The sequence below is a fragment of the Monodelphis domestica genome, chromosome 1, assembly GCF_027887165.1.
Source record: "Monodelphis domestica isolate mMonDom1 chromosome 1, mMonDom1.pri, whole genome shotgun sequence".
In the NCBI taxonomy this organism is placed as follows: domain Eukaryota; kingdom Metazoa; phylum Chordata; class Mammalia; order Didelphimorphia; family Didelphidae; genus Monodelphis; species Monodelphis domestica.
This window is the reverse complement of record NC_077227.1, coordinates 122742838-122757348: the sequence shown is the minus strand read 5'-3', so window position 1 is coordinate 122757348 and position 14511 is coordinate 122742838. Positions and strand designations below refer to the sequence as shown.

General features: G+C 37.1%; 1 protein-coding gene and 1 pseudogene across 3 annotated transcripts in view; one reads left to right on the top strand and one right to left on the bottom strand.

The window, feature by feature from the left end:
• ARNT2 (aryl hydrocarbon receptor nuclear translocator 2) overlaps positions 1-14511 on the top strand; it is a 268147-nt gene that overhangs the window by 148596 nt on the left and 105040 nt on the right. For all 3 annotated transcript variants that reach the window (XM_001367918.3, XM_056806028.1, XM_056806035.1), the window contains one exon: positions 6728-6830. In XM_001367918.3, coding sequence (XP_001367955.2) covers positions 6728-6830 — 103 coding nt within the window. The remainder of the gene's footprint in view (positions 1-6727; positions 6831-14511) is intronic.
• On the bottom strand, positions 10236-13394 carry LOC103104828 (proteasome activator complex subunit 1-like; annotated as a pseudogene).

Here is a 14511-nt window from a genome sequence, read left to right as displayed (position 1 = left end):
CCTTACTCTCAGTAAACTCAACTCTGAAAGGGAAGAGCATCCAGATCCATTGGGATCTTGAATTCTATCTTATCCAACAGGGGTAGGAAACCAAGGGGGGTAGAGGGGGAGGGAACACAAAAAGGGGGGTAAGGAGAGGGGGGAGGGGGAGGGAACCAAAAGGGAGGGGCTAGAAAGGGAAACCTATCAAGGGAGGGGACTAGGGGGACTGATTTAAAGTAAATCACTGGCTTAAAAGGTTATAGCTAAAGAAGAAAGGTCAGAGTTAGGGGAGCATATCAAAATGCCAGGGAGTCCACAAGTGACAATCATAACTTGGAACGTGAATGGGATGAACTCACCCATAAAACATAGGCAAATAGTAGAATGGATTAGAATCCCAAACCCTACCATATGTTGTCTTCAAGAAACACACATGAGGCGGGTTGACACCCACAAGGTCAGAATTAAAGGATGGAGTAAGACCTTCTGGGCCTCAACTGATAGAAAGAAGGCAGGAGTAGCAATCATGATATCTGATAAAGCCAAAGCAAAAATAGACCTGATCAAAAGGGATAGGGAAGGTAATTATATTTTGTTAAAAGGAACATTTGATAATGAGGAAATATCATTAATCAACATGTATGCACCAAATAGTATAGCACCCAAATTTCTAATGGAAAAACTAGGAGAATTGAAGGAAGAAATAGACAGTAAAACCATATTAGTGGGAGATTTAAACCAACCACTATCAAATTTAGATAAATCAAATAAAAAAATAAATAAGAAAGAGGTAAAAGAAGTGAATGACATCTTAGAAAAATTAGAGTTAATAGACATATGGAGAAAAATAAATAGGGACAAAAAGGGATACACCTTCTTCTCAGCACCACATGGCACATTCACAAAGATTGACCATACACTAGGTCACAGAAACATGGTATACAAATGCAGAAAAGCAGAAATAATAAATGCAGCCTTTTCAGATCACAAGGCAATAAAAATAATGATCAGTAATGGTACGTGGAAAACCAAATCAAAAATTAATTGGAAATTAAATAATATGATACTCCAAAATTGGTTAGAGAACAAATCATAGAAACAATTAATAATTTCATCGAGGAAAATGACAATGGCGAGCCATCCTTTCAAACCTTTTGGGATGTAGCCAAAGCAGTAATCAGAGGTAAATTCATATCCCTGAGTGCATATATTAACAAACTAGGGAGGGCAGAGATTAATGAATTGGAAATGCAAATAAAAAAACTTGAAAGCGAACAAATTAAAAACCCCCAGAAGAAAACCAAACTAGAGATCCTAAAAATTAAGGGTGAAATTAATAATATCGAAAATGATAGAACTATTAAACTAATAAATAAGACTAGAAGCTGATACTTTGAAAAAACAAACAAAATAGACAAAGTACTGGTCAATCTAATTAAAAAAGGGAAAGAAGAAAAGCAAATTAACAGCATCATCACCTCCAATGAAGAGGAAATTAAGGCAATCATTAAAAATTACTTTGCCCAATTATATGGTAATAAATATACCAATCTAGGCGATGTGGACGAATATATACAAAAATATAAATTGCCTAGACTAACAGAAGAAGAAATAGAATTCTTAAATAATCCCATATCAGAAAAAGAAATCCAACAGGCCATCAAAGAACTCCCTAAGAAAAAATCCCCAGGGCCTGATGGATTCACAAGTGAATTCTATCAAACATTCAAAGAACAGTTAATCCAAATATTATACAAACTATTTGACATAATAAGCAAAGAGGGAGTCCTACCAAACTCCTGTTATGACACAAACTTGGTACTGATTCCAAAACCAGGCAGGTCAAAAACAGAGAAAGAAAATTATAGACCAATCTCCCTAATGAATATAGATGCAAAATTCTTAAATAAGATACTAGCAAAAAGACTCCAGCAAGTGATCAGAAGTGTCATCCACCATGATCAATAGGATTTATACCAGGGATACAGGGCTGGTTCAATATTAGGAAAACCATCCACATAATTGACCATATCAAGAAGCAAACTAACAAAAATCACATTATTATTTCAATAGATGCAGAAAAATCCTTTGATAAAATACAACACCCATTCCTATTAAGAACAATAGAAAGCATAGGAATAGAAGGGTCATTCCTAAAAATAATAAACAGTACATATCTAAAAACATCAGCTAATATCACCTGCAGTGGGGATTAACTAGATGCATTCCCAATAAGATCAGGAGTGAAACAAGGATGCCCATTATCACCTCTATTATTTGACATTGTACTAGAAACACTAGCAGTAGCAATTAGAGAAGAAAAAGAATTGAAGGCATCAAAATAGGCAAGGAGGAGACTAAACTATTGCTCTTTGCAGATGACATGATGGTCTACTTAAAGAATCCTAGAGATTCAACCAAAAAGCTAATTGAAATAATCAACAACTTTAGTAAAGTTGCAGGATACAAAATAAACCCACATAAGTCATCAGCATTTTTATATATTTCCAACACAGCTCAGCAGCAAAAACTAGAAAGAGAAATCCTATTCAAAATCACCTTAGACAAAATAAAATACCTAGGAATCTATCTCCCAAGACAAACAAAGGAACAATATGAACACAACTACAAAACACTCTCCACACAACTAAAACTAGACTTGAGCAATTGGAAAAACATTAACTGCTCATGGGTAGGACGAGCCAATATAATAAAAATGAACATCCTACCCAAACTTATTTATCTATTTAGTGCCATACCCATTGAACTTCCAAAAAATTTCTTTACTGATTTAGAAAAAAACATAACAAAGTTCATTTGGAAGAACAAAAGATCAAGGATATCCAGGAAAATAATGGAAAAAAAATACAAAGGAAGGGGGCCTTGCAGTCCCAGATCTCAAACTATATTACAAAACAGCAGTCATCAAAACAATTTGGTACTGGCTAAGAGACAGAAAGGAGGATCAGTGGAATAGACTTGGGGCAAGTGACCTCAGCAAGACAGTATATGATAAACCCAAAGATTCCAGCTTTTGGGACAAAAATCCACTATTCGATAAAAACTGCTGGGAAAACTGGAAGACAGTGTGGGAGAGATTAGCTTTGGATCAACACCTCACACCCTACACCAAAATAAATTCAAAATGGGTGAGTGACTTGAACATAAAGAAGGAAACTATAAGTAAACTAGGCAAACACAGAATAGTATACCTGTCAGACCTTTGGGAAGGGATAGACTTTAAAACCAAGCAAGACATAGAAAGAGTCACAAAATGTAAAATAAATAATTTTGACTACATCAAATTAAAAAGCTTTTGTACAAACAAAACCAATGTAACTAAAATCAGAAGGGAAGCAACAAATTGGGAAACAATCTTCATAAAAACCTCTAAAAAAGTTTAATTACTTAAATTTACAAATAGCTCAATCAATTGTACAAAAATTCAAGCCATTCTCCAATTGATAAATGGGCAAGGGACATGAATAGGCAGTTTTCAGATAAAGAAATCAAAACTATTAATAAGCACATGAAAAAGTGCTCTAAATCTCTTATAATCAGAGAGATGCAAATGAAAACAACTCTGAGGTATCACCTCACACCTAGCAGATTGGCTAACATGAAAAAAAAGGAAAGAAATGAATGCTGGAGGGGATGTGGCAAAGTGGGGGCACTAATTCATTACTTGTGGAGTTGTGAATTGATACAAGCATTCTGGAGGGCAATTTGGAACTATGCCCAAAGGGCAATAAAAGACTTTCTGTCCTTTGATCCAGCCATAGCACTGCTGGGTTTGTACCCCAAAGAGATAATAAGGGAAAAGACTTGTACAGAATATTCATAGCTGCGCTCTTTGTGGTGGCCAAAAATTGGAAAATGAGGGGATGCCCTTCAATTGGGGAATGGCTGAACAAATTGTGGTATATGTTGGGGATGGAATACTATTGTGCAAAAAAGAATAATAAAGTGGAGGAATTCCATGGAGACTGGAACAACCTCCAGGAAGTGATACAGAGTGAGAGGATTAGAACCAGGAAAACATTTTACAGACTGATACACTGTGGTACCATCGAACATAATGGATTCCTCCATTAGTGGCAATGCAATGTCCCTGAACAATCTGCAGGGATCTAGGAGAAAAACTCTATCCACAAGCAGAGGCCAAACTGTGGGAGTAAAAAACTGAGGAAAAGCAACTGCTTGACTACAGGGATTGAGGGGACATGTCTGAGGAGAGATGCTAAATGAACACTCTAATGCAAATACCAACAACATAGAAATGGGTTCGAATCAAGAACACATGTGATACCCAGTGGAATCGCGCATTGGCTATTGAGGGGGGAGGGGGGTGAGGAAAAGAAAATGATCTTTGTCTCTAATGAATACTGTTTGGAAATTATCAAATAAAATATTGTTAAAAAAAGAAGAAGATAAATTGATCAATATTCACACAGATTCCCGGTATGCATACTCAGTAATTCATGCCACAGCAGAAATTTGGAGACAGAGGATTTTTGACAAGTGCAAGCAAAGAAATTGCATTTGCCAAAGTCATAATGCAACTTCTTGAGGCCATACAATTGCCCAAGGAAGTGGCAGTAATCTACTGCAGATCACAGAAGGGGTCTAAAGATAATGTGTCCTTAGGAAACCATAGAGCTGAGATTACAGCAACATTTAGAGGTATAGAAGGACCTCTACATGTATTGAATTTCTCAATAGTTGAACAGGGCAATCTGATGCCTACAATGAACAGGAAATTCAATCATGGATAAAAAACTTAGGGGAAAAACAAATAAGAGGTATATGGTTTTTGCAACTAGGCAAACCCATCCTGCCTAGAACATTATTCTACCAAAAACAAAAAAAGCAAAAAAAAAATATGAGCAGAGATCTTGAGAGCAATTTTGGGAATTGTACGGGTGATATTAGAAAATAAGTATTGTTTTATTAGTTTTGGGATAAGAAGTAAAGTGGCTGGCTTAAGAAAAGAACTGGAGTTTGAAGCAGAGCTGAGAGAGCTTGTTCATTTCAACTGCTGACAGTTATAACCCTTTTTCTGTGTCAATTACTCTTTCTGGCAGTTGGCAGAAACAGAGACTCTCTCAGGGCTGGAGGAGGTAACATCTTTGCTTCTCTCTCTGTCTGAGGGAAAGACCTGAAGGAACTCAGTATTTTCCTTTTCCAACTTGGGAAACACTACTGAATATCTATTGTGGTTTTTGTAGATTGTTTAACTGAGAAAATCAAAGAAAAACCTGGTCTTTGGTTTGGACTCTGAGTGTTAAGGCTCAGAGTCCAACTTGATTCTTGTTGAGACTCAACCAACTAGCCTTTACTATTTCATCATCTGCAGGTGAAGTTAAGATTTAGAAAGATAATAGCTGTAGATTTTATTTACATAGTATAAATTTGGGTTAGTCAGATCAGGGAGGATTAGGGTAGCCTGTGAAACACAAGAGAAGCAGTTCAGGGAGGATTAGTGTAACCTGTGAAACACAGGAGAAGTGGTTCCTTACAGAACCTGGGAGTTCATTTGGGTGGATTTAGAATCCCTTAGAATTAGAAATCCTTGATTTATCCTTACATATTTCTAGAAATATTTTATGTTCATAATAAGAGTCTCCTTAGCGTCCTTGAGCCTGGCCTTTTAAGGGAAGTTCACATTTGAGCTTCACTTCATCACTGAAGATACTTTTGATGACCTCTATTGAAAGTATATAAACTGTTTGAACCTGATTGGTGAGTTAAACCATTTTGAAAAATTTTAAGCCTATATTGGAATAGTTTTTCCATCTAAATGTTTCATTTTTGTAAGTTGCCAAGATTTATTTTTACAGAATAGACCCAAAGGGCTTTAAAATTGTGCTTGCCCACTGATTCAGCAACACCACGCCTAGGTCCCAATGCCAAAGGGATCACAAGAAGGGGTAGGAGGGTGGGGATAGAGGAGGCACCTATTTCTTCAAAAACTTTAGGGGCAGCTCTGGTGGTGATAGGAAAACTACAATTGGAAATGGAAAGCCACTTTGGAGAATGGTGGAACTGGGTGGTGCCACATCATTGTGCCAGGACTGGCCAAACAGTGCTCAAAGAAATGGAGGTTAAGAGTATAATTGATCCATCCAGCACTTGATTGACATGCCTTTTCCAACAGCAGTTGATTTGCTTTGATTCTTGGGCAATGAGGAAATCAAATGAAAAGAGTTTGTACTTTGCAGAGTTTCAGGAACTATATAAATGCTATCATTGTCTTCATCATCCCAGAAGAAAATGATTACTTTTGCTAGGAGGAAATAAGGGTGTGCCATTGTGTTACATCAAGAACTGAAATTTTTTCTAGGATTACCCTACTACTGGAAATCTAGAAGGAGTTGTGTATTCAATCATTGTCAGCCTGTTGAATCTCTTTTGTTCTGTATTAACAACTCTGGAGAAGGCTTTTTTTTCTTTTCTCAGGAAAGGAAAGAGAATAGAAACTATTTACTGCAGTATACTGCATATATACTGTATATATGTGTGTGTGTGTATATATATATACATATATCCTGCAGTATAGTATTTGTATTATGGGTAGATTTAGTTGACCTCTGTTCTTCGTGCCAAAACACTCAAGACTTGACTTTAGCAAGAAATGAACAATGTTTACAGTTCTCTTTTTTCTTGGTATCCAGAACAAAGGAAGGAAATTGTCCTCAGTTGTTGTCAGAGGTTTTAGACCAATTTTGTTCTCTTTCTTTTTTAGGTCGGATTTTGGATCTGAAGACAGGGACCGTCAAGAAGGAAGGTCAGCAGTCGTCTATGAGAATGTGCATGGGATCCAGACGCTCTTTCATTTGTAGGATGAGGTTTGTAAAAATAACACTTTGTCTCAAGCTACTATTTGCCATTAATGTCACTTATGAGAAGGGCTGAATACTCAGTACTTCTCCATTACTTTCATGGCAATAATAGTTCACTTTTTATGGTATTTTCCTCACTATTATCATCTCCATTTTAGTTCTAAGGTAACTGAAGTGAAGAGAAATTAAGTGATTTGCTTAAGGCCACACAGGATATGTGGTAGATTTTGGAGTCAATCTCATTTTCTGATTCTAAATCTAGTGTTTCTTCCATAGTCTGTAATGCCTCTATTTCCTGCAGAGCAGCATAGTGTTTTGTACCTAGTGTTTTCTGAGATTTATCTTAAAAGTATAAACATAGAATCTCAGCATTGGAAAAGACTATAGAGACAAATTAACTAACAGTTGACGACTAATAGTCTCAACAATATCTTTAACAATTAACCATAAGATCCATAATGATGGGAAAACCATTACCTCTAGGCCATTCCACTTTTTTATTATTATTATTTGTTTGGTTTGGATTTTCTGTTTTGATAACAAATATCCACATAAAGTTTCCTAAGTTATATGATCCACATTATCTTTCCACCTTCTCTACCCCCAACTGACAAACAATTCAGTCTGGGTTATACCTGTATTACTGCACAAAACATATTTCCAAATTATTTATATTTGTAAGCAAATGATCCTAAAAAAACAAAATCCCAAAACATATACAAATATAAAAAATAAACAATTGATAAATCATATATTTTCATCTGTATTCAAACTGTAATATTTAAAGGGATTGAAGGGGGTACAGAGGGTAAGGAAGGCTTTGTAATGTAATGGAGGGGTTGAAGGGAGAGAGGGAATATGGGTGCTGGTGAGGTAAAAGGAGAGAGATACCCCTGCTGAGAGGCTATCTTTGAATATTGGGGTTCCCGAGAAGTGGTCCACCAATGATAGCCTGAGAGGTGTCTTCTTTATTGACTGATATTGAAGATATCCCAGAACAGGAAAGCATGGATCCCCCTGAGGGACAAGCCTCCCCTCGACCAAGGTCGCCCCGCAGGGATCCGATAAAGGACTGTTTAGGTTTGAATGGCTGTCCTTGGGTTCAGCTCCCTCTATGTCCCCTGAAATGACTGTCGTCTTCTTCTTTGACTGCGGTTTATTTAAATAAAGATGAATTTAAAAACAAGTTTGGATTGGGGAGGTGTCAGGGAAGAGGGAATCGGGATTTCCCTAGATTGAGTTGAGTCTTTCTCAGCTTTTGAGCTAAGGCCAGGCCTCGCAGGCTGATGGAGGGTTTCTTTTATTCCTGTCTAAGCTAATCTGTGCTAGTTTTCTTAAGTTCAAAATCTTTAGCTATAGACAGCAAGAGGAAGAAAAGTTCTGACTTTCAGAGCTGGTTGAGCCTGTCTCTTTGGACTGACTCCCCTAAAGACCAACCTTACAGTTCAAACCACTCCCCTTCAATCCTTTTGTTCAATGACAAAATCACAGGAATCCAGGTAGAGTACACAGTTGGGAAAGATCCAAGAATAGAGGGACTTCTTTCCTGAGACAAGAAGAGAAGCTTCTTCCAGTCTGAGGGCCAGGAAGAGAGAGTCACCAGACCAATTGACACTCCTATTTTCCCCTCCCCCCACCAACTGCCATTCTTGTCAATATCTTCTCTCTAACATTTCAATTGCTATTTGTTCCACCTAAGTCAGTTTTCCTTTCCACACTATTCCAACAGTTCTTTCTCTGGAGATAGATGGCATTCTTTTTCATGAGTCCTTCAGAATCATCCTGGGTCATTATGTTGCTGGTAGTATCAAAGTCTGTCACATTTGATCATTCTACAATATTGCAGTTACTGTGTTTAATGCTCTCCTGTTTCTGCTTATTTCACTCTGCATCAGTACACATGGGTCTTTTCAGTTCTTTCTGAGATCAACCTGTTCATCATTCCTTATAACACAATAATAATACATCACCATCATATATCACAATTTGTTCAGCCATTCCCCAATTGAGGCACATTCCTTTAGTTTCCAATTCTTTGTCATCACAAAAAGAGCAACTATAAATATTTTTGTACAAACAGGTCCTTTCCCATTTTAAAAAATCTCTTTTGGATACAGAACCAGTAGTGGTATTGCTAGACCAAAATGTGTATATTCCTTTATAGTCCTTTGGACATAATTCCAAATTGATCTCCAGAATGGTTAGGTTATTCCACCATGAATGGCTTTAATTGTGAGGATTTTATCCTTATATTTAGCCTAAACCTGCCTCCTTACAACTTCTAGTTTTGCTCTTTAGAGCCAAACTGACCCTCCCTCTAAATTGACATAGTGCCATTAATGACTGAAACTGTGAATTCATCCAGTTTCTAATTCCATCTAAATGTACTATTGGCCAACACACATCTCTTATCTTGCCCCAAAGAATGAGCCAAATGTTTTACTGAAATCTAAGAAATTTTCTCTATAGCATTCCCCTGGCATTCAGAATCTTCCTTAATCTTCCCCCAGCTTACCTTTCTAACCTTTTATTTTGCTAATGTCTATATAAACCATCCTCTTGAGCCAGAATGGTTTATTTACCATCTTCCAAGATAGACTGTGCCATTGTCTTACCATCTTGCTTATGTTCAGCCTCCACCAAGAATTCTCTGTCCTTTCCTTTTTGTTTACCCAAGTGATGTCCATCCTTCAAGGCCTACTTCCATGAAGACTATCTTGACTGCTTCTATGCAGAGTAAAATTCTTCTCCCTCTGAAATCAGAGTACTTATTGCCCTCCAGCACTCATTTAGCACTTAATTATCCAAAGACTTGTACTATCTCATCACAAATATTATTTGACTATTCTTGTTCATTTCTTGTGTCTTCTATTAAGTTATAAGTTCTTGAGAATAAAGGCAGCTAGTTGGTACAGTGAATAGAGGGCCTGGCCTAGAGAAAGGCGGTCCTAGGTTCAAATGTGGCCTCAGATACTTCCTAGCTGTGTGACCCTGGGCAAGTCACTTAACCCCCATTGTCTCTCCCTTACCACTCTTCTGCCTTGGAACCAATACATAGTATTGATTCTAAGACAGAAGGTAAGGTTTTGTTGTTGTTGTTGTTTTAAAAGAAAGAAAACTCTACTGATATAATCTGAAAAAAATTATTTATTTATTTTTGGTGTGGCAAAATTTATTGATGCTTAGAAGGCAAGGCATGGATAAAATGGGAAGTTCTAGATGGAAGCTGGACTTTGGCAAGACAAATAATCCTAATGAAAGGGTGGAATCTTATTCTATATCCTTCATATTGATAGAGAAGAAAGGCAGGCTGTTTTTCAGTAGATCATTTGTATCTTTGTATCTTCCCTGAGGCTTCTTGATCTTCTCAAAATTCTTCAGGATGATGTAATATAACATAGAATAAGTATTTCAGATCTCTGTGACCATCAGTCTTGTATCTCCATACTGTGCTTCATCCAGTTCATGAACCAGCTGTCGTTGCTGCTTTAGCTACTGGGTGTTGAAGCCCTCCAGCTTAGTTCAGAGTGTATTCATCAGCTCAAATACCTTCTCCTGCACAGTTACTCCAAAGTTGTTTCCATCCTCAATTCAGAGAACCTGAAGCTGCAGCCACATGGAGATCAGGTGAAGCTGTTCCTTGACATCTTTGATATCAGGCTTTAGCCTCACCAGAAGGTCCACAATCTTCTCTTTGCAGCTTACAGGACCGCAAGGAGGATGTTTATCTTCATCTTCACTTTTTCCCTTCCATCCTTCTCCTTGTCCTCTTGCTTCTGACACTCTTCAATCTCTTTTTCTTTAGCTGGGTCAGGAACTGGGATATCAAGCCTCATTCAGAGATGGGTCCTTCAAGAAGTCATCCAGCTTTGAAATCTTGGGGAAATAGCTTCTGAGCAGGATCTCTGCCTGAGAGCATAACTCCTTTCAGAACAAATCTACCTTGGCTTGGGCTTCAGGATTGATGCTGAGGGTGGCCAGAGTAGGGGAGGCTAAGGGACCAGATGGAGCAGCGAGGCAGGAGCCTTTTTTTTTAATTTTTAAAAGCTCTACTGAGTTGAAGTACTAAAATAAATAAATTAATTAAAATAAAATCAAGGGTTTTGATCAAATGGCTTCTAAAATCCCTTCTAGCTCTAATATTATATGATTCTATATAAGGCCTTCTGATTTCCATATGAAATTTGTACATGTTTCTATTACCATACACCTGTTACCTCCAAAGCATAGCAGCAAAAAATACACTGGACCAATTATTCCAAAACAATAGAGGCCAGTCTAAGCCTATCCATATGGCTACTGGTACCTAAAATGCCTTACCTGATAGCTGATATACTCTAAAACTATAAGCAATCAAGCCATATTCTATAAGCTAAACAATAAAGACTATTTAAGATAATGCAAATTTTTATTATTTTTATTATTATAGGCATATTATTTTATTTTTATTTTATTATTATGGTCTTAGTGAACTTTTAATGTGAATATAAAGTCATTCTAGTAGAATATAGGACTTTTATAGAGCCTATTAATGGTATTCTTAGCTTTGAGCACAAACCCCTAATTCATTCATTCAGTTCAATTCACTATCTCTTGAGTTTCTACCACTTAAAAGGAGTGGCACCAAAGGAGACTGAGAGAGATGTCCAAATCCTAGACCTTATGCTGTCAAAGACACATTCTCCATCATCAAGGAGCTTACTATCTTGCAGGACTGAACATGGAACATAGATAACCATGGAATCTTATGTGTGAAGAGCATGGACTGTACAGTCAGAAGTCTAAGAGATTCCAGAGAGGGAATGACCAGTTTTTGACTGGGAGAATCAAAAATAGACAGATGGACCTTGCAAGGAGTAGGATTTCCTGGCAGAGAAGTGGGACGAGGTTACATGTGTATTTTTTCCTGTCAAATATTAATACAACAAATGCAGTAGGCTGAGTACAGACTATTGTGGAGCTTTTATTTAACCCTGCTTTCACATCTCTTTTCTCCCTCTCAGTACTCTATTTCTATCTGTATTCCTGAAATATCCACTAATCTGAAGTGAAAACATTAGTAGGGCTAGGGATGATTAGAGTTAGATTAGATTAGGCTCATGATTAGAGAAAGGGAAGATAACTCAAGTTGGTAAAGCACAAAGTTGGGTTTAATGAGTTAGTAGAGAATAGAAAATGCTCAAATCTGGAGTTTTCTGCAGAGCCTGAAAGCTTCAGAAGCTCATAGAATGAGAATAATAAAAGGAATAAATATTCATTATTTATGTACCACTTTATGATATGAAGAATATTTAATGTGTTATTTTATTTTCATAATGGCCCTGTGAAATAGGTTCTGTTTTTGTATCCCCATTCCCTAGATGAGAAACCTCAGAGCAGATGATGTGAAATGATTTGCCCAGAGTCACATAGCTCCAAAGTGTCTGAGTCAGGATCTGAGTGCAGGTGGTGTCAATTCTAAGTCAGATGCTCTAACTCCTACACCACCCAGAAGCCTCTGCATCCAAAGCCCACCTGTCAATAAGTGTATTTATGAGCAATTTGCTAAACCTGTTTCCTTCTGTATGGATTAAAAGTGATCTGAATCAAGGAATACAGAGACTACCTAGCAGTTTGCTACACCCAGAATCCTTTACTTTTTTACACTTAATTACTTTACCTCTCCTAATTTACCTAGCTATGTGAATTTAGGAGTAAGTGGCATAGAAGTTGCTTATGGAAGGTAGGAATGAAGGCAGTGGATAAAGAGCTGAACTTGGAGTTAGAAAAACTTGGGCTCAGATTCTGCTTCAGACACCTATATCACCCTGGATAAGTCACTTTACCATTTTAGATCATACTTTCCTTTTCTGCAAAATGAGGGAGTGAAAGCATCCACAGAGTGGATAGAGAATTAGGCATGGGGTTGGGAGGGCCTGATTCAAATCTGACCTCAAACATTTCCTGGCTGTGTGACCCTGGTAAAGTCATTTAACCCTATTTGCCTAGTCCTTACCCTTCAGTCTTAGAGTTTTTACTAAGACAGAAAGTAAGAATGGTAGAAAAAAATTAGGGGGTGGGACTGGATTTAATGGCCTCTAAGGTCCCTTCCAGCTCTTAAGTCTTATTATCCTATAATTCTTCCCCACAGTGGACATCATAGTCAACTAACATAACTACTGCTATCCTGTTCAGCATTTGTTCTCTCTTATCTTTCTAAGTTTCTAGCAAAACTACCGTAGCAATCCTCAGTTCTCCTGCTTTCGCACCGCCTGTGCCTGGGCCACAGGATACTGAAAAAGAAAATTCAGAACTGTGCAGACCTAGCCAGTTCCATAGTTATACTAGCTAACCGACCTGGCCCTCACTGGCATTCAATTATCCTTTAATTCCTCCTTCTTAGCCTTCCTAGTATATAGACTCCACAGTGGCTTCTTCGGACCTTCTCTCTGTAAAGCCATCTTGTTTCTCCACATTTCGTTTCTGTTTTCGTGAAACAATCTTGTTTCTAACTCTACAGAGCAAACTGACTCCAGAAAACTCCAGTAGGAGTTTCTTCATAAAACCTCTTCTTTGTTCTTGTTCAGTCATTTTTCAGTTATGTCTAACTTTCTTCATGACACCATTTGGATTTTCTTGGCAAAGATACTGGAGTGGAACATAATTACAAAACACTTTTCACACAAATAAAGTTAGAACTAAACAATTGGAAAAACATTAATTGCTCATGGGTAGGCTGAGCTAATATAATAAAATAATAAAATAAAATAATAAAAATGACAATCCTACCTAAATTAATTTACTTATTCAGTACCATATCAGTCAAACAACCAAAAAACTACATTTTTAGAACTAGAGAAATAATAACAAGCGGGGCAGCTGGATAGCTCAGTGGATTGAGAGCTAGACCTAGAGATGGGAGGTCCTAGGTCCAAATCTGGCCTCAGGCACTTCCCAGCTGTGTGATCCTGGGCAAGTCACTTGACTCCCATTGCCTAGCCCTTACCACTTTTCTGCCTTGGAGCCAATACACAGTATTGACTCCAAGATGGAAGGTAAGGGTTTAAAAAAAAAAAGAAATAATAACAAAATTCATCTGGAAGAAAAAAAGTCAAGAATATCAAAGGGACTAATGAAAAAAAAAGGTGACAGATGGTTGCCTAGAGGTACTAGATCTAAACTGTACTATAAAACAGTAATCATCAAAACAATCTGGTACTGACTAAGAAACAGAAGGGTGAATCAGTGAAATAGATTAGGGGTAAATGAGCTCAGCAATCTATTTGATAAACTGAAAGATTCAAGCTTTTAGGACAAGAACTCACTATTTAACAGAAACTACTGAGAAATTTAAAAAGAGTATAGCACAAAATAGGTTTAGATCAATATCTCATACCCTATACCAAGATAAGGTCAAAATGAGTATATGATTTAAATATAAAAAGTTATAAGTAAATCAGGGGAACATAGCATAATTTGTAGAGAAGGGAAGAATTTATAACCAAACAAGAGATAGAGAACATTACAAGATGAATAATTTTGATTATATTAAATTTAAAAGGGTTTGTACAAATAAAGCCAATGCAACCAAAATTAGAAGGGAAGTAACAAACGAGGAAAAAATTTTATAACAGTTTTTTCTGATAAAGGTCTCATTTCTCAAATATATAAGTAATTAAGTCAATTTTATAAGAATCCAAGTCATTCT